This window comes from Camelus dromedarius, chromosome 3 (genome assembly GCF_036321535.1).
Source record: "Camelus dromedarius isolate mCamDro1 chromosome 3, mCamDro1.pat, whole genome shotgun sequence".
Classification (NCBI taxonomy): Eukaryota; Metazoa; Chordata; class Mammalia; order Artiodactyla; family Camelidae; genus Camelus; species Camelus dromedarius.
In genome coordinates, this window is record NC_087438.1 from 106,568,732 (window position 1) to 106,590,782 (window position 22,051).

At 54.2% G+C, this 22,051-nt stretch overlaps 2 protein-coding genes across 9 annotated transcripts in view; one reads left to right on the forward strand and one right to left on the reverse strand.

The window, feature by feature from the left end:
- Positions 1-287: 287 nt before the first annotated feature.
- GPX3 (glutathione peroxidase 3) lies at positions 288-8,604 on the forward strand. The gene is made up of 5 exons (XM_010991147.3): positions 288-449; positions 5,152-5,305; positions 6,490-6,607; positions 7,050-7,149; positions 7,548-8,604. Exons 1-5 carry the CDS (start codon positions 363-365, stop codon positions 7,767-7,769), a joined length of 681 nt encoding a protein of 226 aa, XP_010989449.2. The 5' UTR covers positions 288-362; the 3' UTR covers positions 7,770-8,604.
- A 523-nt stretch (positions 8,605-9,127) lies between these two features.
- The window catches only part of TNIP1 (TNFAIP3 interacting protein 1), a 47,470-nt gene continuing 34,546 nt past the window's right edge, over positions 9,128-22,051 (reverse strand). For 3 of the 8 annotated variants that reach the window (XM_064484452.1, XM_064484459.1, XM_064484451.1), the window contains 10 exons: positions 21,663-21,752; positions 19,937-20,002; positions 19,643-19,774; positions 17,180-17,308; positions 14,842-14,973; positions 13,524-13,649; positions 12,934-12,999; positions 12,402-12,593; positions 11,457-11,547; positions 9,128-9,905 (listed from right to left, as the gene is read on the reverse strand). In XM_064484452.1, the coding sequence (XP_064340522.1) occupies positions 9,871-9,905; positions 11,457-11,547; positions 12,402-12,593; positions 12,934-12,999; positions 13,524-13,649; positions 14,842-14,973; positions 17,180-17,308; positions 19,643-19,774; positions 19,937-20,002; positions 21,663-21,752 (1,059 nt within the window). In that variant the 3' untranslated portion in view covers positions 9,128-9,870. Of the gene's footprint in view, positions 9,906-9,941; positions 9,965-11,456; positions 11,548-12,401; positions 12,594-12,933; positions 13,000-13,523; positions 13,650-14,841; positions 14,974-17,179; positions 17,309-19,642; positions 19,775-19,936; positions 20,003-21,662; positions 21,753-22,051 lie in introns of those variants that run through there. The other 5 variants (XM_064484457.1, XM_064484456.1, XM_064484453.1 and 2 more) reach the window with 5 other exon arrangements.

Below are 22,051 nucleotides of genomic sequence, written 5' to 3' on the forward strand. Positions count from 1 at the left end.
TTAAAGCTCTTTCCTTGGCTGTGCTGGAGGACATTGTGCCAGCCTCTCCCTGCACTTTATGGAGTCGAAGGAAGAGGGGGCCGCCTCACGGGTTCATTGGGACCTGGCTCCCATCTCTCTTCCCAGACTTGCTTATGTCACTGCAGCTCAGGGGCTGGGGAGGGGGAGAAGCGGAGGGTAAGTAGTGCCCGCCCCTGAAATGCCAGCCGCTCTGCGATTGGCTACAAGGACTCGGGCCCGGCCGCGGATTGGTCATCGCTGAGGGCTTGAAAGGTGGCTGAGAGCGGCCGACACCTCAGACGGACGGTGACCTGGGATCAGACAGCGTCTCCGGCGAGCCCGAGACGCGCCCCCAGCCCGCCATGGCCCGGCTCTTCCGGGCATCCTGCCTTCTCTCCCTGCTCCTGGCCGGCTTCGTCCCGCCGAGCCGGGGACAGGAGAAGTTGAAGGTGAGTGAGCCTTGGGGTGGGGGACTGGTGAACTAACCTAGCCCGCAGGTGTCCATCTCTCAGTGAGTGGCCAGGCACCCCTCTTCCCGGGCTCCCCTCCAGAAGGGTGACACCTAGGTGCGTGAGACGCCTTTAACTCCCGTTGCCTCCCTCTGTGGCGCACCCGGACCTTCCTCAGACTCTTCGTATTTCCATCTGTTGGAGACCTGGGTGTGCCGGGTGGGCAGAATGAATTGGGGAGGAAGGTCCTTCTCCCCCGAGTTCACGCTTTCTTCCCCACAGCTACCTCAGGGTCGCCTTTCTGCATCCACGCCACCGTCTGTTTCTGGATACTCCCGTCCAGTGGGGCCTGAAGGGGGTGGGGGCACAGAAAAAGGCCTGCAGACTCCACGTCTGGGTTGGCCGCAGAGGTTTCCATGGGGACTGGCAGGCAAGATGCAAGGGAAGGACAATGCAGCTGAGTGGTCCTCGTCTAACCGAAGCAGAAATACGGGTGGAAATGCCCACTTGGATTCTGGGACACTGGCAGAAGAGGCAGAGGTCTGTGACAGAAAGAGCTCTGAGCTGGCAGCGCAGAACACCCAGGATGCTCACTAGTTCCCTAAGCCTGTCTGAGTGTCAGTTCCCCCATCTGCAGGGGGTGGGAGGACAGGACACAATGCAGCTGATGATGGCAGAGGGGATGCATGGAGAAGCAGCAAAACCCAGATGCCGTTCTCAGAAGGCTTTCCTGTTTGGGGGCAGCCTCCCTACCCACCACCCACTGCCCATATTGGCCTGAGCACACCTGGTAGTTATGGAAAGTGGGGGCTGACAGCTCAATAGGAGGGGCAGAGTTCTCCTGAGCCCTAGTCTCCCTCCAGCAGAGTGTGTGCCCCTGAGCTAGAGCAGGGATACTGAGCCAGGAACAGGGGTGACCCAGCATGCTGATCTCCTGGACAAATATGCCAAGGTGGGCCATGCAGGCTTCGCCTCTTCCCCAGGTGGGGAGGCAGAAGCCAGGCACAGAATATACCCAAAGAGAGAGATTTTTGTCTCCAGCTTCCCAACACACACATGCACATACACCACGCTTATATTAGCTCAAGAAGCAGCTTTGAGTTTTGTGTTTCTCAAATCTTCCAGGTTCTAATTCTAAGATCTTAGACTCCATGATTTTGTTTCCAAATCCTATCTACTGCACAGGAAACCCATTCCAAATGCAAGGTTCCTTCTGTCTGTTTCTATCCTCCATCCTGTCCTCAGCCTAAATTCCATTCAGTCTGCCCCTCCTTGAAGTCAGCCTAGAGACTGGATGGTTATGAGGCCACTTCCTTCAAGCCTCTGGCTTTGTATCCAGTCCTGTTCATTATTTCCAACTCAGAAGGCATCTTCCAGCTCAGGGATGGGAGTGAGTTTCAGGAAGTAGGGGTATACCATAGGCAGGCCAGTTATCATGGAGTCAGTCCTGTAACCTCAGTTTTGGGAGATGCGGAGAAGGGAAGATTGGGCCCTGCTTCAAAAAGGCTGGACATAAGAACATGGATCCCATGAATAACTCATCATCATTGTGTGTTCTCTGTAGAACTCTGGGGAGGAACAGATGGATTCAGAGAAAACAGAATGGGTATAGTCTAGAAAAGCCTTAGAGTGAGGTATGATCCTATCAGTTGCAACCAGTAGGACCTGCTAGCTAATGTCAGCCTGGGCATGCCCATGTCTCCTCCCAGGTCCTTAGAGAGTCGAAATGTCATAGCCCTGGGTTCTAGGACTCAACCCCTTATCCCCAACTCCAGCAACTTGGGGTGGGGCAAGGGGCAGGTGCAAAATGGGATGGACAAAGGGTAACAGCCCCAGAGGGATGTTTGTCTCCTCTCAATTCAAAGGGAGGGGCTGGGAGACAAAAGGAATCCTTTCCTTGCTGCGTCTGCTCTCCAGTCCAGCTTAAGGCTGCCCGGCCTCCCTGTCCTTCCTCTACAAAAGGACTTTGCGGAGGCTAGAGAGAGTAACAACTGCTGACGTGCGTGGGATCCTAGTAACTGCTGGTTTCTAGGTGACTAAACCAGGCAGAGAGAATCATGGAACCACATGCTGACAGAGCTGAGGAGCCCTTAAGACAGCACTGAATCTGACGCCATCTCACAGTGGAGGAACCAGAGCCCCAAAGAGGGGACAGGAGTGGTCACACAGGATCAGAGACCCAGAACTCAGGGCTCCTGCCCCAAGTCTAGCTCTCCTTTCACACCTTCACGTTGATGGGAGGGGTAGGGTGGGTGAGGAGAAAGAGACAGGACCAGCAACTCAAGCCGGGGTCCTGGCTGTGTCCCCATTCCCACTCTTAAGCCATCAGAACTCACCTATCTTGCCTAATTGTGGGAGGACTGAGGCACCCTCACTGCCTGTCCTTTCCTCCCCCTCTGGCCTCCTGGTTAAGGTGCAATGGCTCTGGGACTCCATGGGCCCAGGAGAGGGAAGCGGACTCCCATAAGGACTGGGCTGCATGCTCGGTGGTGAACGCAGGCCATGGCTTCCCCCACCTTGGGTACCCTCTGACCCACCTCGGTCTGAACTCACAGCACTGGCCCCAGTAGAAAGTGTGGAGGCTTTGTCACACGTCTCCTCCTGAAGACACCCTGCCCAGAGCATCATCTTCTTCATACTGGCTGGGGAACATCAAAGAGTATCACCTCTCCTCTTCACAACAAGGTAGGGACGTCAGGACCCTTTATCCTGGCCGCAGGCAGAATCCTCACTATCCCTTAATGGGGGGATTTGTTTCTAGGAGGCTTTCAAGACAGTTTTGATCTGTTAGCTAATTCTCACAGCCATTTTGGGAGGCAGGTGATATTATCCTCACCTGTCAGCAGATGGAGGCTCAGAGAACGACTGCCCAGGGCCGCACAGCCAGCAGAGGCTCAAATCTAATGAGGAGATTCCCCTGACCCCCCACCCCCGCCACTCCCCCTGAAACTGCTCAGAAGCTGATCCTCCTGCTGTTTACAAGCTTCTGAGCTTCTGTTACTTGAGCAACCTCTTGGCTTTTTTATCCCCATTTCACAGTTTTCGGGTGGGGCAGAGTGGAGGGGGTGGAGAGGCATGCAAAAGGCCTTGCTTTCTGGCTGCTAGACGTCTGTGGCCAGCTGGGGTGTGTTTGTTGTGTCCCGGTTGTATGTGGAGGTGGAACTGACCCCTGCCGCCGGGGCCAAGGAGGCTCAGGGGCTGGAGGAATGTTGAGCTTCGGGCTCAGGCCTGCCTCCAGCACCCACCACAAGTCATGGGGCATGGAGTATTACTCACGTAAAGCAGGGACTACGTACCTGAGCCAAGAGGAGAGCTTGCGGCTGTCAGGGAATGGCCTTGTTGAGGGAGCCCAGCCTCTTCTGGCTCAACAGGCCTGCAGCATCTTTAAGACAGAGGCTGCTTTTCTACACCCTCCTGGGGCCCCGCCCTGCCAGCCTGCTTCACGCTTCACGCTTCACGTAGTTGGGCCCAGGTGTCCTGCCTCGATAACAGGATTTCCCGACTTGATGGGAAGAGAGGGCGTGAATTTGCTTCTCTAATTCCAACCACCTGTCTCTGCCTTTCCTGGGCTATAATGCTAGATTGCACTCGATTTGTTCACTGTTTTTCTACCTGTCATCGGATGGCAGGGCCAGAAAGGACCTTAGAGATCCTCTGATACCGGGGTGGCAAGCTTTTTCCCTCCTCATCACAACCGACCCACCTGCTGATTGTGGTACTGATGCCATGAGACCCTTTCAAGAGTAGACCCAGATTTTTGGAGTCTGTACCAAAAATGGTAGAGACGAGGCAGAGGTTGAGTAGGGGCAAAGGCAGTATCCCGCCTGCTAGCAGTAATCCATCTCCTCCTCTTCCCCTGAGAGGGAAGCTGTCCAGCCATCGTGGAGAATAGCTGGTCCCGTTCAAGGTGCTCACTTTATAAATGAGAAAACTTAGACCCAGGGAAGAGCAAGGGCTAGCCAAGACCACACAGGAACTTAGTGGCAGAGCTGACGTGGAATCCAGGTCCCCTAACACGCAGTCCATTGTACACCATCCGGACGAGTTCTGGAGCAGCAGTTAGGCAAAGAAGAGGCATCATGGTCATCGTCACAATTACTCACCTACCGGGAACACCTGCTGGGCACTGGGGCTTCACCGTGACCATCAGCAAATCCTTACGGCAGGCCTCGCCCGGGTCCTGGCCCCAGTCCTGGCCCCGGTCCTACTTCCCTATTTTACACCAACAGCCTCAGCTTTCCAGTCCTCCAGATTTGGAACCTCTGAATCACCACTTTCGGTTCGGTTCTTCCTCACAATGCTCTAGTTCAGGCTCCCATCATCACCTGCCTGCGTCATTGCAACAGCCCCCCAGGCAGTCTCCACCAGCCCATCCAACAACACAACCACCAGCATCACGGTCGTCTCCCTCAGAACCTGCCTGCTGAATGCTGATTAATTGACGTGTAACCCAGAAGTATAATGGCCGTAGTGAGTAATTCTCCAAGTTTCCATAGCACTCACCAGCTTATTAAGTGCTTTCAAAATTATTATCTTATACGAGGAATTAGGAGACCTCAGTGCTAGTCCAGCTCTAATTCTTGGAGTGGTCTTGGGCGAGTCAAGACCATTTGGGAAAGTCAGTTCCACCTCTCCCTGTTATCTTGAAAACTGGCATCCAAGTTCCCTTCCAGCTCTGACCGCTCCCTGGCTTCTGTTCCAGATGGACTGCCACGCTGGAGCGAGCGGCACCATCTACGAGTACGGAGCCCTCACCATCGACGGGGAGGAGTACATCCCCTTTAAGAAGTATGCTGGCAAATACATCCTCTTTGTCAACGTGGCCAGCTACTGAGGCCTGACAAGCCAGTACATTGGTAAGAGCCCATCCCTCCTCCCCTGCTTTATTTGGGGCTGTTTCTGCCAGTTGGGTACATTCCAATCACAGGAGATTTTCTGGTGCAAGGGGGAAGGGGGAAGGTGATCATGAGATTCCAAACCCTGTATCCCAATTCCGCAGTGTTCCACGGTTCTGTGAAAATGATTATTATATAAGCCTGAAGTCTGATCGCCTTCAAACGTGTACTAGAAGATTCCCAGTTACCCTTCATCCCTGGGCACCTCAATAGCCCTAAAAGCAGAGGGGTGGGGGAGACTGGGTTTGTGCCTTAAGCGTCCTTTCACTGGAGTAAGAAATAATAGCGTTAGCTTGCTGAGAATTTCTCACCTGCCCTCGGCCCCATCTGCCTTAGTGCTTCTCTTGGACCCTGGAAAGCAGGCCTAGGTAGAAACCAAAAACCAAGGATCCAAAGCACTCCCTTCATTTTGTTTTCTCTTCTCCCCCTGCCTCCCGCCCCCGCAGGGGCCTGAGAGTATGTGTGTTCATGGCAGAACCGGGCATTTCCCCCAGGTTTCACGATCCCTAGTCCTCACTCCTTTCTCCCTAGCTGGGGCAGAGTTAAAAGCCTGAGGGAATAGCCAGGCCAAAGGCACCTGACAGCACCCACAAGAAAGTGCTTTGGGGTTGAGCACAGTCTGCTAGTGGGGAGTGGGGGACAGGCAAAGGCAGTCTGACCCAGAATGTTGAGAATCGCAGGCGAAGTGATCTGGGGAGCTGGGCACGACCTCCCTGGGATTCCTGAATTCTGAGTAGAGGAGAGTTGTGAGGGCCCCACTCCACCCCACCCCAGGGAAGTTGTCTGCCTTCTGCCCAGGGGTGGATGGTTCCTGCTCCAGGAAACTCAATCCTGAGGGGCCTGAAGGAGCCCTCAGCCTGCGGGCCTAGGGGGTGGACCTTGGCCGTGGGTGGGTGACTGACTACTGACATGAGGAAGCGTATTGCTGTTTACCCCCAACCTCCAGCCCATCCACGTTGGAACCAGGAGGTTGGGACTTGAGTCCCTGCATTGCCACACTCACTGGGTGATCTTGGGCAAGTCTCTTCCCGTCAGGCCTCAGTGACGTCATCTGTACAGTGGGTGAGCAGGTGGAGTGGTACACGGCAGGCAGGGCTCCGTGCCAGGCTACCCCCTCATCTCTGCTCTCTCCCTCCCTGGCCCAGAACTGAATGCACTACAGGAAGAGCTGGGGCCATTTGGTCTGGTCATTCTGGGCTTCCCCTGCAACCAATTCGGAAAACAGGAACCAGGAGAGAACTCGGAGATCCTATCCAGCCTCAAGTGAGTGCTCGCTCGGTGTCTGGAGAAGGCTCCGCTAGCACATCCCACCCTGCCCCCCAGCCCAGGCTCCAGGCATCTCTTACACTGACCCCTACTCATGATGAAAGCCACCAAGAACTACTGTCCCCTTCCAGGAACCCCGATTAGTGGAATGAGTGGAAGAGGGACAGGAGAGGGACAGGGTCAGGGATGACTGGTTGTGACTGCATGACCAGGGTCAGGGAGGACAGTGAGGGCCAGGGGTGACTGAGACGGTACCAAACTGGAAAAAGACTGCAGACCCACATTATGCCTCTGCCCACTCAATATTCATCAGCTCCCACTGCCCACTATAGAGCAAACTCCACGGATTCCCAACACCCCTCACCTGTTCTAGCCCTTCCTCTCGTTTCTGAGCCCTGTGCCCATCTTCCCGGGACCCACATAAGAACATTCCTTGTAGGTATGTCCGACCAGGTGGGGGCTTCGTTCCGAACTTCCAACTCTTTGAGAAAGGGGATGTGAACGGGGAGAAAGAGCAGAAGTTCTACACATTCCTGAAGGTGAGTTCACAGCCAGCTCTGCAGGAGCCTCTCTGCCCGGCGGATGCTGGCTCTGGACGGGGCTGCAGCTGCTCCTGGCTCCAGCCCATGTAGGCAAGGGCCGTGCCAACCTCCTCTGCTCCTGGGCTCCTGGGGAATTTCTTGGCATCTGACTGTTATTCCAGCTAGAAAGCTTTGCAGATCTTAGGGTCTCACCAGCCCGTTTTACAGGTGGGCCCCAAAAGGGACAAGCTTAGGGTCTCACAATCTGCTAGAGCCAAGGCTGGGATTCAGTTTTCTAACTCTCAAACTGGTGTTCTTTTCCCAGTGCCAGGCTATTCCCCTACCCACAAAAAGGCCTAGGGAGGCAGTGGGAGGGGCCCTAAGCAAGGCTAACGTTACTCTCATGCCCGCTCCAGAACTCCTGTCCTCCCACCTCGGAGCTCCTAGGCTCACCTGGCCGCCTCTTCTGGGAACCCATGAAGGTCCACGACATCCGCTGGAACTTTGAGAAGTTCCTGGTGGGGCCAGACGGTATACCCATCATGCGCTGGTACCACCGGACCACGGTCAACACTGTCAAGATGGACATCCTGGCCTACATGCGGCGGCGGGCGGCCCTGGAGGCCAAGGGGAAGTAACTGAGGCCCACCCCAACCTATGTCCACCGTGCAGGGGCTGGGGAGGACCCTGTGCAGGAAGGAATCCATTTCTCCAACCACACCACACTCCCACTCTAGACCCTGTTACACAAAGCCCCAGCCTGACACGAACGTGCGCATACGATTTGTGTCTGTACTGCTGTGCACGTGGGTGTCTGCATTCTATGCCTATGGGTGTGTGTGACCGTGTGTGCACACATGTGAGTGTACAGCCATATGTGTTGACCTGCACGAATATCCAGGAATGTGTACTGTCTGTGTGCCCACAGCTGTATGCCGTGGAGAGTACCAGAGAATGACTCCCTTTTCTCTCCGGCTCTCTGTTCCAATGATACCAATTCACTTTCAGCTGAGCCCAAAGGAAAAAACCAGCTCTAGATTCAATTGTTCTGTTCCTACCTAAACGTCACCCCTTGGCGCCAGCATCCCCCACTGCCTCTAAACACCAACACTGAAGTGCCTGGAAGCTTCTGGGTCTGCCACACTGCCCAACCTCCCTCCTCTCCTTCCTGAGGGCCCTCCCAAGCCCCCTACCCACCCCACAGTGTTCCCTGAGAGTGGCCAAGGCAGCTGTGAGAGCGAGGACCACGTTCGCCGGGTCAGAGGCGGCATCTGAATGAAGGAGGGGCCCGAAGCCCTAGTGGGCGGGCCTCCCTTGAGCCTGTCTGAGGGGCCAGCCCTTAGTGCATTCAGGCTGAAGCCCCCGGGCAGGGATGCCACCCCCGCTCCTTCGGAGGACGTGCCCTCTCCCCTCACCCTGACCCACTGGCGTTAGACTCACCCCTGTGTGCCTAGTAAAGGCCTTTCTGCAGCAGCTCAGCCTCCTGTGGTGCTTCCTCAAGCGGCCGCCCCAGCGGGGACGGGAGGCAGGGAGGAGAAGAGAAAACAAAATGAAGGCAGTGCTTTGGACCCTTGGTTTTTGGTTTCTACCTAGGCCTGCTCTGCTTCCTCGGTCAGCGTTTGGAGTTTATAAGACCAGTCCATGTCTCCTCTCATCCCACCGTTCTCTAAGGCAGCTAGGGCTGAGATGGGGTGGTTTCGTTCGACAGATGAGGAAACTGAGGCTCAGAGAAGGGCCAGGCCTTGTCCAAGGTCTCCTGACAAGTGAGGGGAAGGACCGAATATAAATCCAGGTTGCCTGACTCCCAGGCCCTGGACGCCCCACGCTCATGGCGGCTCTGAGCAGGGCCCCAGGAGACATCTGCCAAGAGTAATGGTGATGCTCTCAGGGGGTCTGGAAGGAACAGAGCACCGAGGGAGGCAACAGGAAAGCCACACTCTGGTTGACTGGGAGGGGAACATTAGCCAGGGCATCAAAGAACACCAGTCACAAAATGTTGATCTTCAACTTGGATTTATGTCCAAGATTCGTGCAAACAGCTGCCCAGGGATCAAGAGCCACCCCAGGCCAGGCCTCCGGGACCACAGGCCTCCAGCGACAGGCCAAGGGCCTGGCAGCTTCAGGCTGGGGCCGTTGGCAGATGTGGCTGGCATGGCCTTCATCCCGGGCTGCAGTGGCACTGGTGAGGCTGCCATGGGCGGGGGCCCAGCAGCAGGATGACTTGTGGTTTTCTTCTGCTCCTGGAGGCAAACCTGCTCTTCCCGCAGCCCCTCGGAGTAGAGAGGGTGTGCATGGGGCAGGTCCTGCTACAGCAGAGCTTGAAGCAAAAATAAAACACATGAATTGAATGTGGTCCCCAGAGGCGCTGCTGAAACACTTCTGGGGAAGTTTTGAAACGAAGGGGTCTTGACTGCACCCCACTGAAGACTGACATCCCCTCGCAGCTCCTGCAGAGGATGGCAGGCCAAGGCCGCATGACGCTTCTCTCCACTCAGTGGCAGAGTAGTGAGTTTTTCCCAATCACTCCAAAGGAGAGGCCCATATGGATGCCTTCTGGATGGAGCCTCCCCAGTCTGGAAACAGTTCGGGTTGGGGCCGGAGCACAAGCTGGCCATCCATCTCAGCCTCCTGGATGGCTGAGGCTCTGGCCACACAGAGCACATGGCCTCTAGTTTTTCGGTAGTCTGAAGTCAGCTGGCTCTGTAAGACGAAGGTGGAGCCAAGTGACGTAATCTGGTCTCACTGAGGCCCCTCGCGGTCATTTTTGGTAGACTCTAAATAAACAAAAATTTTGAGGACTTAAACATGATGTGGTGCAGTAGGTTTCAAAGTCCTGTGGAAACCAACAGAGTAAGAGTGGAGAAAAACAGGGTTGTTGGGTGTCACCGAGTGCCAGGCTCTGGGCGAAGTGCCATAGGTACGTTTGCCATTCAGTCCTTGCCCTGGCCCTAGGAAGCAGGCAGACTGTCATCCCTTTATGGGGGAGGGAACTGGGACACAGAGAGGGTTTAAAGAACTTGCCTGAAGCCCCAGGTCTAGGAAGTGCTGGAGCCTAGTCAGTCAGTTCTGGACCCTAGAAGCGGAGCAGTTCTAGGGAGGGGACAGCCCTGCCCATCTGGCCACCCTGTGTCCTCATCAAAGCAGCCTCCGAGGGGCGCCACAGAACCTCCAGGACTTTGCGAGGAACCATTAGAAAAATGACTGATCAACCCAACACCCCCTTCCAACCACTGGCTCCTCCAAACCACGCTCCCTCCAAGTCGCCCTGCAGCCTCTGCTCACACCCCTCCTGTGGCAGGCCCTCCACCTCCTGGCAGAGCTGGCTTCATTTCTGCACAGCTTTCAAAACTCCTCTTTCTGCTGAGATGGACTTGGCCTCCCTATCGCCTACCCGCTAGACGCAATCCTGTTCCCAGAAGCCCCACAGGCCAGGCAGTGCCTTCTGCCCCACAAGAGCCTCGCAGAAAGTGAACAGAGCGGCTAAGGGACCGGGGTCCTTTCATGACTAGCGAACAGACCTCCAGTCCCCAACTGTTTATGGTGGATACCATGACCAAAGGGAGCTTTTTAAAATGCAAATTTAACCTGTCATGCCACTCTGATTTTAAAATACCCAAGGCCTGCACATCCTCTTTAGGATAATGACCAGCCTTCTGTCGTGGCCTGCAAGGCCCTCACGGCCGGGACCCGCCGACCTCCCTGACCTCCTCGCCTTGCCCCTATCTCCTCCCCGACCTTGTTCCCGGCTCCAGCCACACCGGCCTTCTCTCCAGCCTCAAGTCGGCCACACTTCCTCACTCCCTCCCACTGAGGCCTTTGCATTTGTCCTTTCTCTGCAAGAACATCCTCTGCTTCTCCTTCTTCACTCGTTAATGCTGCTCATTCCGAGGGTCTCAACACAAATGCCACTGCCTCCAGGCTGGGCCGGGTTCCCCTGCTGTTTGCTCTCACAGAAACCTGCTCTTCCTCCCCCAGGGTGCTCAAGTGCAATTGTACGCCCACTGGTGTGACCTTTACTGTTCATTTCTGCCCTCCTCAGTAGACAGTAAGGTCATAAGGGCAGGGACCGTATCTGCTTCTGCTCTGTCCTGGCCAGCACAGTGCTTGGCAGGTGGACGGTAAGCTATAATGAATGAAGGAATGGTTTCAATCCCTTCGCCCTGCAGTCACCATCCCCTTCTGAGAAGACTGCTTCAGAAAGCTGGGCCTATCCTCCACCCAGATCAGGAGGTAGCAACAGCGTCCCCAAACCGGGGCGACCCTGGCAGATAAGAATGATCTCCCCGGGTGGAAGACAAGACCCAGGGCCAGGGGATCCGGCTCACCTGGCTCTGCAGGCCTGGCTGCGGGCGAGTCCATCACTTGGGAGCTCTGATTCCGTATCCCTCCACAGGGCAGCCGCCAGGTGTATTCTGGCTGCAACAAAACCAGCACTTAGTAATCAAAAACCATACTGGAAAAGTATGGTAGCAGCCACCGTGCGGGAACAGTGCTAAGTCCACATTAATCAAGTATCACTGAGTCCTTACAACAACCCAGGCTGCCATCCCCACTTTACAGGAAAGGAAGCTGAGGCTCAGAGGGGTTGAGTAACTTGAAGAAGTTTGTCCAGCTAGGCAAGTAGCCAAGCTCTGATTTGAGTCCGGGTCTTCATAACCCCGGAGCAGATCGCTTAAGTTCCACACGATACTCCAGTGTTTAAAGAAGATGCGTGGAAGGAATGGCCGTGGGTGAGAAGCTGGGGGAGAGGCCGGATTGGAGGCAGTGGTTGTTGTCCGGGTAAGAGTGGGAAAGCCTGAAGGGGCTGTGGCAGAGGCACCAGAGAGGATGGGATGTGTGACAGCAGCTCGCTGGGGACAGAATGATAAGCAAGGGGGAAAAAAGCAAAAAAAAAAATAGAAGAAAAGAGAAAAGGAAAGGAAACTGAGAAGGGAAAAGAGAAGGAGAAGCAAAGGGAGAGAATGGCTGGTGGGGGCCTGGCACCTGGTCACAGGTGGAGGTCACGTGCTCTGGTGCCCCGGGCCTGGCTGGTTGGAGGGAGCCCTCCTTCCTGCCCCGCTCCCTTCCTCGGCCTCTTCTGTCCCACACCAGTGACCCAGAGCAGCCCAGGGCTGGAAGTCCTGCCCCTGCACAGCAGGCCGCACCCCACAGTGCTGTCCAGATGGGCCGGGCCAAGGATGCGCTTTCTGACCCGGCACTTGCCCTTTCCCTCTGGAGTGTGTCTGGGTGGTCTGTGTGTATCCTGCAGTGAGGGAGGGGCACAGACTCACCAGATGGAAGAGGCGGGAGTTGGGATGTGGGGGCGGGTGCTCCATGGTCGTGGGGGGAGGAGGGTAGCGGATCTGGGACCAGTCCTCAAAGCCGTGGTGCGGCATCATGGGGGGCATGGGCGGGTAGGCGTAGGGGTAGGCCCCGCAGAGGTGCTCCGGGTGGGGCTCCACGAGGTAGCGGTCTGCTGAGGTCTGCAAGAAAGACTGACATCTGGTTCTGGGCTGTGACAGGCTGTACAAGCCATCCCCAGTGACACCCATCCCACCTCCCCACCTCTACTTAGAATCTCAGTTCTCTGAAGACTGGCACGTGGGCATGGAAGATTGGCAAACGGCACAGAGCATCAACCATGATGACAGTTAATGCGTCCTGAGCACTTACTCTGTACCAAGCACTGTTCTAAAAGCTCTGCCTGCATTACCTCGTTAGTGAGCTGGATACCTGGGCAAACAACACCTCTCCCATCAGACTGTAGCTTACAGGAGAAGGTAAGACAAGCTAAATGCTGCTTTCTCCCTCAAGCCTCCTCACCTTTGCTTTCCTCTTCTGCTGTCTGAGGGCTTCTTTTGCCTTTTCTTCGTCTTTGAAGGCTTTTAGCTGAGACAAGGAGGGAAGGGGAGAAGACTGTTGGCACAGGCACTTCCTAGCCAGGCCTGGATCCAGGCCTAGCCAGCCCCAGGGTTGACCGGCCAATGCACGAGGCCTCCACTCTGGGCTGCCCTGCCTGGCCCAGCCCTGGGAAAGGGCCCAGGGGGGCAGAGCGCAGCCCAGGCTGGGGGCTGCAGGTAAGGCCTGCTCCTTGTACGTGGTCTGAACACAGGTCAGGAGGGCTTCCTGTGCTTCCATATTAATACCTTTTGGTTCCAATCTGGGAGAGAGAGGGTGGCTTGGAGTTAATTCCTAAATTTGCTCTTTTGAGGCATCAAAACTGATGATGGAAAATCAGAGCTAGAGGTCAGAGAAAGGAAGGGCCTCTCTGAGGGACAGAGAAATGTGGCAGCAGAGCTGGAAGGAGAATGAGTGAGTGTCCTGACATCCAGTCTCACCAGGGACCTTCCAATCCAGGGCCCCCGCCCCACGAGGACAGCCAGCTGCCCCTTCTGTGGTCCAGCTGCTCTCACCTGGGCGTTCGACAGGGTGACCTGGGCCTGCAGCTTCTCCACCTGCTTCTTCAGCTCTTCCTTCTCCTCGTTCATGCGCTCCCGGTCACTGCGCTCCCTCTGGAAGTCCTCCTCAAAGATCTTCACCTGAAGGGGCGGGGGTGGGGGGTGGGGAGGAGGGGCAGCTCTGGGTGAAGGCCCGGAACCCCAAGCCTCCTGATGGGTGTCAGACATCAGAGCTGGCTTCACCCCATCTCAAAAATCCCTGTGGGGAGGGGAACAGGTGCACCTCCAGCCCCCCACTCTCAACTTTAGACAGTAGTTCTGAGTGCCTCTATTTTATGTTCTGGGCTTCAACATGGGGCTCTATTGGAAAAAAGGATCCATGGCTTACAAAAAAAAAAAAGTCCAGTCCAATCCTCTCACTCTGCCGAGGCCCACAGTGAGGTGGAGGCCACAGAAACAGGTATGAGCGGAGGACTGGCATCCTGGCTCCGAGAGCAGGGGACCCACACACCTGTCCCAAGGCTTGAGGGGTGCCCTGGCGAGGAGCCCCGCCTCCGCTTCTGCAGTTTCACTTTTTACTGCAGATCAGGGAGATGCTAACCAGGTTCGAGATGATTTAAAAGGACCCAAAGCATGGCACCAAATAGCACAGAAACACATGAGGGAGCCAAGACCTCTTCCATTTCCTTTCAATCCTCAGTGTCCCTCAAGGACAAAGTCTCCATTTTATGCTACTATGTCTTTGACAGCTTTCTAGTACTTGTTAATTTCCCTTAAATGAAGGGAAAGAAGACTCAAGTTCAGAGTCTTCATCAGGCAAGAGTATCCAGGCAAGAGTTTAATAGCACTATTCTGTCTTTACTGCATTTACTGCTTGTAGTTACTTTTTTTCTTTTTTTTTAATGGAGGTACTGGGGATTGAACCCAGGACCCTACGCTTGCCAAGCATGCGCTCTACTCTTCCACTGTGCTATTACCCTCCTCCCAGTTACTGTCTATTTGTGACAGATAATAAACAGGTTTTCCCATTTATAGAAGAAATCTGAAGTTCCCTTTTAAATATATTTAATAAATTTATTTTAAAAATTGTTTTTAAAATACTAGGTAAATAACAGCACAGCTGGAACACAGAGATGGTTAAATCATGAAGGTGGTAGGGAAATGATCTAAATGATAAGAAGGGTAAACCTATAACCAGACAGGGGTCCTGGCCGATGGCCAGAAAGTGGACTACAGATTACAGCTTCCACGTGATTCAAGGCCCATCCTGGGCCCTCAGGAATGCTCCAGCTCCACTGAGCACCTCCTGCCTGCCCTCTTCCCTGAGCCTCACCTGCTGTTTCAGCAATTCGTTCTGTGTGACCAGCTCCTGCTTCCTCAGCAGGCCTCCAGCTCCTTCCGGGCTCCCAAATGCTGTTGGTGGAGATGCTGGGGAAGCCTGCATGCTCAGTGCTTCCTCCAGGGCCTGGGATCAGGAAGAGAGGAGATGAACTCATCACCAGAAGCCCCTAGAAGTCAGGCCCCACTGGCAGGGTCATCCTCTGGGCCCCCTTCCTCATAACAATAACAGTAACAATAACCACCACTATTTAGTAAGTGCCACCTTGTTTGTACACACACATCATTTCATTGAATCCTCTCCATAGTCCTCTAAAGAAAAGACTGTGACCATCATCCCCATTTTATGGATGTGATAAGTGAGGTTCAGAGACTTCAAGTGATTTGTTCAAAGTCATAGAGCAGTAAGTGGCAAAGCATGGATTCAAAGCCAGCATGTGCTCTTAACCAGCAGTCTGAACTGGGGTCTTTATGTGGAAAGGAGAATCTCCCCCTCTCTGAAAAGGTGTGCCTCAATTCTCAGCATCCAGACCTAGAAAGAATACTAAGTCCTTTGGGGGCAGAAGTGTCAGTCGCCTTGACAACTGCCTGCTCTGAGATTCTTCAGCTTCTGCAACCCATTCCCATCAAGCCAACCCCTCCATCTCCACCTCTTCTGTGGTTAGATTAGAATGGATTTTAATTTTGACTTAATATTTTACCTTTCCAACCCTGAAAATGGCCTGAAACATCACTAAATAACATTTTGAAAATTTAAAAAGGACCCCTATTTTATCATGTTCACAAAATACTTTTCCTTACGTAAACAGTGTGCTCACGTCCTCTTAAAAGTTTTCCATTAACTGGGTTTCTCCCTCAACCCTGTTAACATGGTGCTTGAGAACTCTGGAACACCTCTACAGACCGGCCACCCTCATCACCACCTGGACTTTACTCCCTGGACAGGAGACTCTGCTGGCCACGCGTCAGCGTTGCTCACAGTGCCTCCCTGGACCGTGGGGGAGATAAAGGAAATCCTCCCCAACTTGGACTTGGGCCCCACTTGGTCCCTCAACGTCCCCAGAAACACGAGGAAACTGCTGAGCCAAGAGTAAATTCAGGATGCTGTGAGGGGAGGCGATGGCTCCACGTTATCCTCCTCCTCCTCCATCTGCCCTGTTTTTTAGATGAGAAGACTGAGGTCCAAGGACAGGGAAAGCCTTGCATTAATCATCCCCACCGGCGTCTGCCCCAGATACGCCACAGAAACCTGGAGGGCAGCAAACCTGCCTGGGGCATCTCTACAACCAGCACCACGTACAATACTCTGCCTGGATTTACACCCCTAAATCCCCCAGCTTGGGACAGGTCACTCTTTTCTCTTGAAAACAGGTCCCAAGGCCCCAGACTTGGCATCATCAATGCTTATCAAACACCAAGACCAAACAGAGAGGGTTACGCCAGCACGGCTGGGGCCCAGTGAATGCAAATGAGGAGGCAGAGGGGAAAGGTAAGACACACAGGAAGGGAGGAAAAGCTGAACACCGACTCAAAGGAGGAAAAGCTGAGCCTTTGGAGAATGTTTCCTTTTAAAGCCCCTCCTGTCAGCTCGCTTCTTTAACCCCTGCAATGGAAGGTGGGCAGGACTAGCCTGATCCCAACTAGGGTTCAGATGGCAAAACTGAGGCCCAGAGAGGTTTGAGGGGCTATAAGCTGGGACCAGAACCAGCCCCAGCCTGGCCCGGCCTTTCCGCCCTTTGCCTTGGCTCAGAGCAGAGGGTTTCTGCTTTACCGGGGCCCCCCCACACCAACCCTGGATCCCCCTTCTCAAGGGCAGGAACCCCAGCCTGTGCTCATCCGTCCCCTTCAGCGAGCTTTTCCTGAGCACACGCCGGGGCGGTGCCCTGGTGAAGAAGCACACCTCCCAGTGCTGGACGGGCAGACAGACCATAAAGCACCATCACAAGGAAGTGCTGGAAGGGGTGTGAAAGGAGCTGCTGGTGCTTTAGGCACATGGAACAGGGAGGCAGGGGGACCCGAAGGAGACTCGGTGGGGAGGGAGGCCTCACAGGGGAAGCAGCACCAAAGTGAAACCTGAACGATGAGCAGGAGGCACGTTGGGGGTGAATAGCACGTCCAAGGCCTGCAGGGGAGCGAGCACCGGCTCAGCATGCGGGAGGGGGAAGACAGATGGTGAGGACCGCAGGGCTGCAACGAGGCCCTCAGTGCCCGCGCCCTGACCCAGGAATCAGCCCTCCTGAGCTGAGGGTCCGGGGACACCGCCATAGGGCGGGCATTGCAGCGGGGCTTGGGGAAGCCCTGCCTGCCTCACGGAGCAGGGCAGAGGTGCCCACCCTGTTGAGCCGCTGGATCTCCTTCTCCTGGTACTCCCGCTGCCGGGTGAGTGGGCTCAGCTGATCCTGCAGGTACTTGACCTTCTGGCGCAGCTCCTTGGCCTCTGCTGTCAGCTGCTCCTTGTCAGTCTGCAGGGAACACAGGGCTGGTAAGCAGCGGCCCTGGGCTCTTGACTGCCTGCCCCACCCCAAAATGCAGCCATGCCTCTCCTCGCTCTCACCCCACAGTCCCCAAGATTTCACGCACAAGGCTCTGGTGAGAGCGGTAATGTCCGCACAGTCCTGTCTTCAAGGAAGAGGCCGCTCAGCTGAGTGAAAGGCCCTGGGTTCCGCCACTGGCTCCTCTTACAGCGAGTTGAGCCCTCAGGCACTGTCACAGCCCTTTCTGGCCTAAGCTCACCTATCTGCCATGGACAAGGGGCTCATAACATGAGTCATGGATGGGCTTCAGGAGGTCCGTGAGCTCCCAAACTAAGAACAAAATTTTGTGCAACTTTCTAGAGAAAAAAGCCATACTTTCCACCAGATTAACACAGGGGTCTTCTATGATGCACAGAAAGTGATAAACCGAAGGTCTCCAAAGGTCCTTTCAGCTCTACGGTCTCTGAGCCCAGAGGAGAAAAGGACCTCAAAGAAATAAACACAGCATAAGGCAAAAAGGGTTCCTCCACAGAGAAGCAAAGTACCGTGAGGTTACAGAGAGAACACTAAGCTGAAAAGAAACCAGGGCAGGCTTCAAGGTGGAAGCACTGACTCCATACCTACTATGGAACAATCAAAGTGCTTCACTGCAAAGAGCCACAGCTGGAATGGCCCTTAGAGGGCATCAAGTCCTAGCCCTTTTATACAACAGGAAATGAGAGGGGCAGTGACTTACTCAAGCCACACAGTAGCTGGGGCTAGGCAAGAACCCAGGTCTCCTAATTCCGGGGCTCTCTCCCCCCTTGCAAGCCAAAGGAATTGTTTAAAATAGAAGAGGGCAGCACGCTGCACCCCCACACTAAACCGTCTACTTTTGTGTGTATATGAGATAAGAGGCCGAGAAAGACACACCGAAATGGTACAGTGGTTACCACTGGGGAGGGCCTGGAACTGGGGGATGGAGGTGATGAGAGGAGATGGCCCAGGGAACCTCTCACTGTACCTGTATCATGTGGACATTTCATACCTATGTATTCACAGCATGTGGACTAGGAGATGGCCACAGGGGTTTGTTTTCATCCCAGCCTTCTGTGACTTTTAGTCAATATTCTGCAAGCTAGCTGGTGATGTGCTTCCAGCCAGAGATCACTCAGGGCAGACTTGGTCCCATCTTGTGGGAGTCGTTGCTGACTCCCCAGTTAAGAGGCTCTCGGGTCAATGTGGCCTCTGTCACCATGTGTCCTTATCCACAGGGCCACACTTTGTCGTGAAACATCCCACCTTTCCCCCAGCTGACAGGGACGTGTCGGTGCCAGGGACTTGTCTCACACCCGGCGTGAGCCAGAGCCCGGCTGACAGGCCAAGGTGTGACTGTGTACTCGTGAGAAAAGACAGGCAGTGTCCTCCCGAACATGCTTCTCCAAGGGACGGGGCGGTCATCAAGGCAGGCTGGGTGATAAGGCCCCTGGGTGTCACATGCTGACGGGAGGGAACTCTGAAATGCAACCTATGTTGGAAATGGCCATTTCTAAGTCAGGGAAAAGCCCGGCCGGTGCCCAGTTCTCATGAAGGAGAAGACATCGTGACATAAATAAAATCTCCAGAGAGTCTGGAGGCCAAATGGCTTTTCCTGAAGGGCCTTGGCTGGTGTCAGTTACTCACAGGACAGGTCAGATGCTACTTCTTCAGGGGACCTGCTCCTGGGCACCCCCCCAGAATGAATCCGGTCCCCCTTTATGCCCTCTCCCTGATCCCTGTAACTTCTCCTGTGTCATAGTTAACACACTTCTATTCATTTGCTTCTATAATTAAACGTTCCACATCTCTTCCCCTGAGAGCGGGGCTGAACTGCTCACCGCTGAGTCTCTGTGCCCAGCACAGCGCCGGTGCATGATCTGCTGAATGATGAAAGGGAGCTTGTCTAGTGCTGGAGCCCCTCCCCCACAAACAGCAGACCCCACAGAAAACACCCAGAGCACCCACCCCATCAAGTGTAACAGCTGAATCCCTTTTACATTCGTGTTTCCCTCTAGAGTTCCCTAAAGACTGTAATCGAACAAAGAGCTCTTCTGTATGAAAACAAGAAAAAAAAAAAAAAAGAATAGCTAATTGAACCCCCTCAGTTTTCAGATGGGAAACTGAGGCACAGGGAAGGGACATGCTTTTGCCTTGGGCCACACAGCCCTTGAGCACGAGAGCCAGAGCCGGAAGCCCGGTCCCCGCCTCCCATCCCTGCTTGTTGACTCCACTGAGCTCCAGGATGACAAGGAGGGGACAGCAGGCCCCCGGAGCTGAACCTGCGGGGCCAGCAGTCACACTTGCCTCCTCCATTTCAATCTTGGACTTGGCCAGGAGGAGCTTGCGGTCAAAGTCACGCTGCTTCTGCTCCCGCTCAGCCTCCAGGTCAGTCACCTGCTTCTGCAGGTCCGCCAGCTTCTGGCGCAGCTCGGTGATCTGGGTTCAGAGGCAGAGAGACAGAGCGTGTGAGGGCCGGGGTGAATGTCCAAGGTTCAATGGCTGCTGTGAGGGAAGCAGCGTGCAGAACGCTGGGGAGGCCCCGAGAGCCCAGCTGAGAAGCAGGGGGCCAGCCTTGAGTTCCCGTCACCCCCACACTACCTTCTGCTCGTACTGCTGCTTCATGGACCGGAAATGCTGGTCCCACTGCTTGTTCACTTCCAGCAGCTGCGGGGAAGACATTGGGGTGCGCAGGAGGTGAGCAGAGAAGGACCAAAGAGAGCCAACTCCACCCACACCAGCTTCCCAGGTGCATGGAGCATGTGTGGACGGTGGCTACGCACACTGCCTCCATCCTGCGCTTCTCAAAAACCTGCCTCAAAGGGAGTCACTTTTATCAACCACCACATTCTACCACTGCCAGGAAAGGAAGACTAGCACCAAGGCACAGAAGCAGTACACAATTTTGGTGTAGAATTATGGAACACACACTCATGTACAGGGCAATATGGGACCATGTATTAAAACATCAAGTTCTGCTTCTATTTAGCCAAATAATTCCACTCTGAAAAACGTAACCAAGAGAAGCACTTGCACAGGTGTGTAAAAAATACGGGCATTGCTGATCATCTCAGCAATGTTTATATTGCAAAAAACAAGAAAACCTAGAGGCCAACGTGAGCATTGGAAATAAGTTAAGGAAATTATAGAATAAACAGAGAAGGGAGGACTGGGGAGCTCTTCAGAAAGTCAAGTGTCTAATACATTGCCTCTGTTCTAGGATGACACTAAGTATTTGCCATAATCTTGATATAACAACAATCCTTCAGGGAAGAAAAAAGAACCTAACATCATTAAATAGATAAAATAATGGGAAAGGGTATTCCAATTTCAGAAATGTTAATATATGATATAAAGTATTCAGAATTAAAGGAACAGAGAGTATGTTTTATATATAAATATCCTCAAAGATAGAGTTAATTCTAAGAAAAGAAAGGAAAAAGCAATCTGTAATGCAGTAGGTGTGATATCATTTTTACAAACATTATACACAGTAAGTACATAGCCAAAATTGAGGCATATGCAGTTAACTTTTTCAACTGTGGTCATCCCCAGCAGGTGAGATTCTCGATCTTTTTATAATGAGCATTATATTACTTTAGTAATCAGAAAAAAATATCTTAACAGCAATACAAAAATAAAATAAAAATAAATATGCACATAAACAAAAGACCAATAGAACCTGACTCTCAAATGTGCTGGAGGACCAGGGAGGGCAGAAAGGCCCAGGGACTGGACAAGCTCCTGAGCCGTGTGGAGAGGAGGGGCTCAGGGAACAGAGATGACCAGGCCTCCACCCTGATCCAGAAATACCAGTGCTGGGAGACGGAGGAGGAACAGGCAGGAGATACAAGGGAAGAGCCCCAACTTCTGCAGACTCCCAGCTGATTAGAAGCAGTGCTACAAGTAGGCATGGGCTCTCTCTGTCTGTGACAGTCTCTCCCTGAGCCAGCTGTGTGGTGACAGATGAACCCCGGACTCCCCTTTCCTGATGCAGAAACTTGCCTCTTATCACAACCTCTTTCCACCATCCAGGGTTTACCACAGGAGCCTTCCTAAATTACCCCCTCAACAATTTTAGACCATGTCCCAAATGCCTCCTCCTCAGAGTGACTCCTGTAGGCAGGGGGACTTATCAAGAGACAAGAGCCCAGGGCAAGGCAGCATGTCTCACCTGTGGGCAGATGGCTCAGCGGTCACCATGGCAACCGGTCATGGTGACCTGGAACTAGCTGGAGCCAGGAGGCCAAGGAAGGCCTTTGCCCCGCTGGTCCCAGGAGGCAGGAAGGGTGTTTCCTGACCACCACCACCCCGTCCAGCCACCTACCTCAGTGCGCTGCTGCTCCAGCATCCTCACCTTCTTCTCAGCCGCACCCAAGGCCCCCACCTCTGAGATTTTACCTGCTGTCACACTAGCCTGAGGAGAAGCACAGAGGCGCCTTCAGCAAAGCCTCAAATAACAATTCTCTCACCCATTCAGTGCTCCTTTAAGGCTGCCCAGCCCTGAGACCCAGCCCTCTGTCTCCTGCCTCTGTACCCTCCCACCCATCAGGACACTGCTACACATCCCAGCCATGACTGAGTGCCTCCAGAAGACATGGAGATCACTATTCCCCACCCCTGATGGCAGGGCCGCCTAGGCTCTTCCCTCCCCCTCCCCCCCGATGGCCACTTCTTTCCCTGCCCAGGCTCTAGCTCTAAGCACTGCCAGCTGCC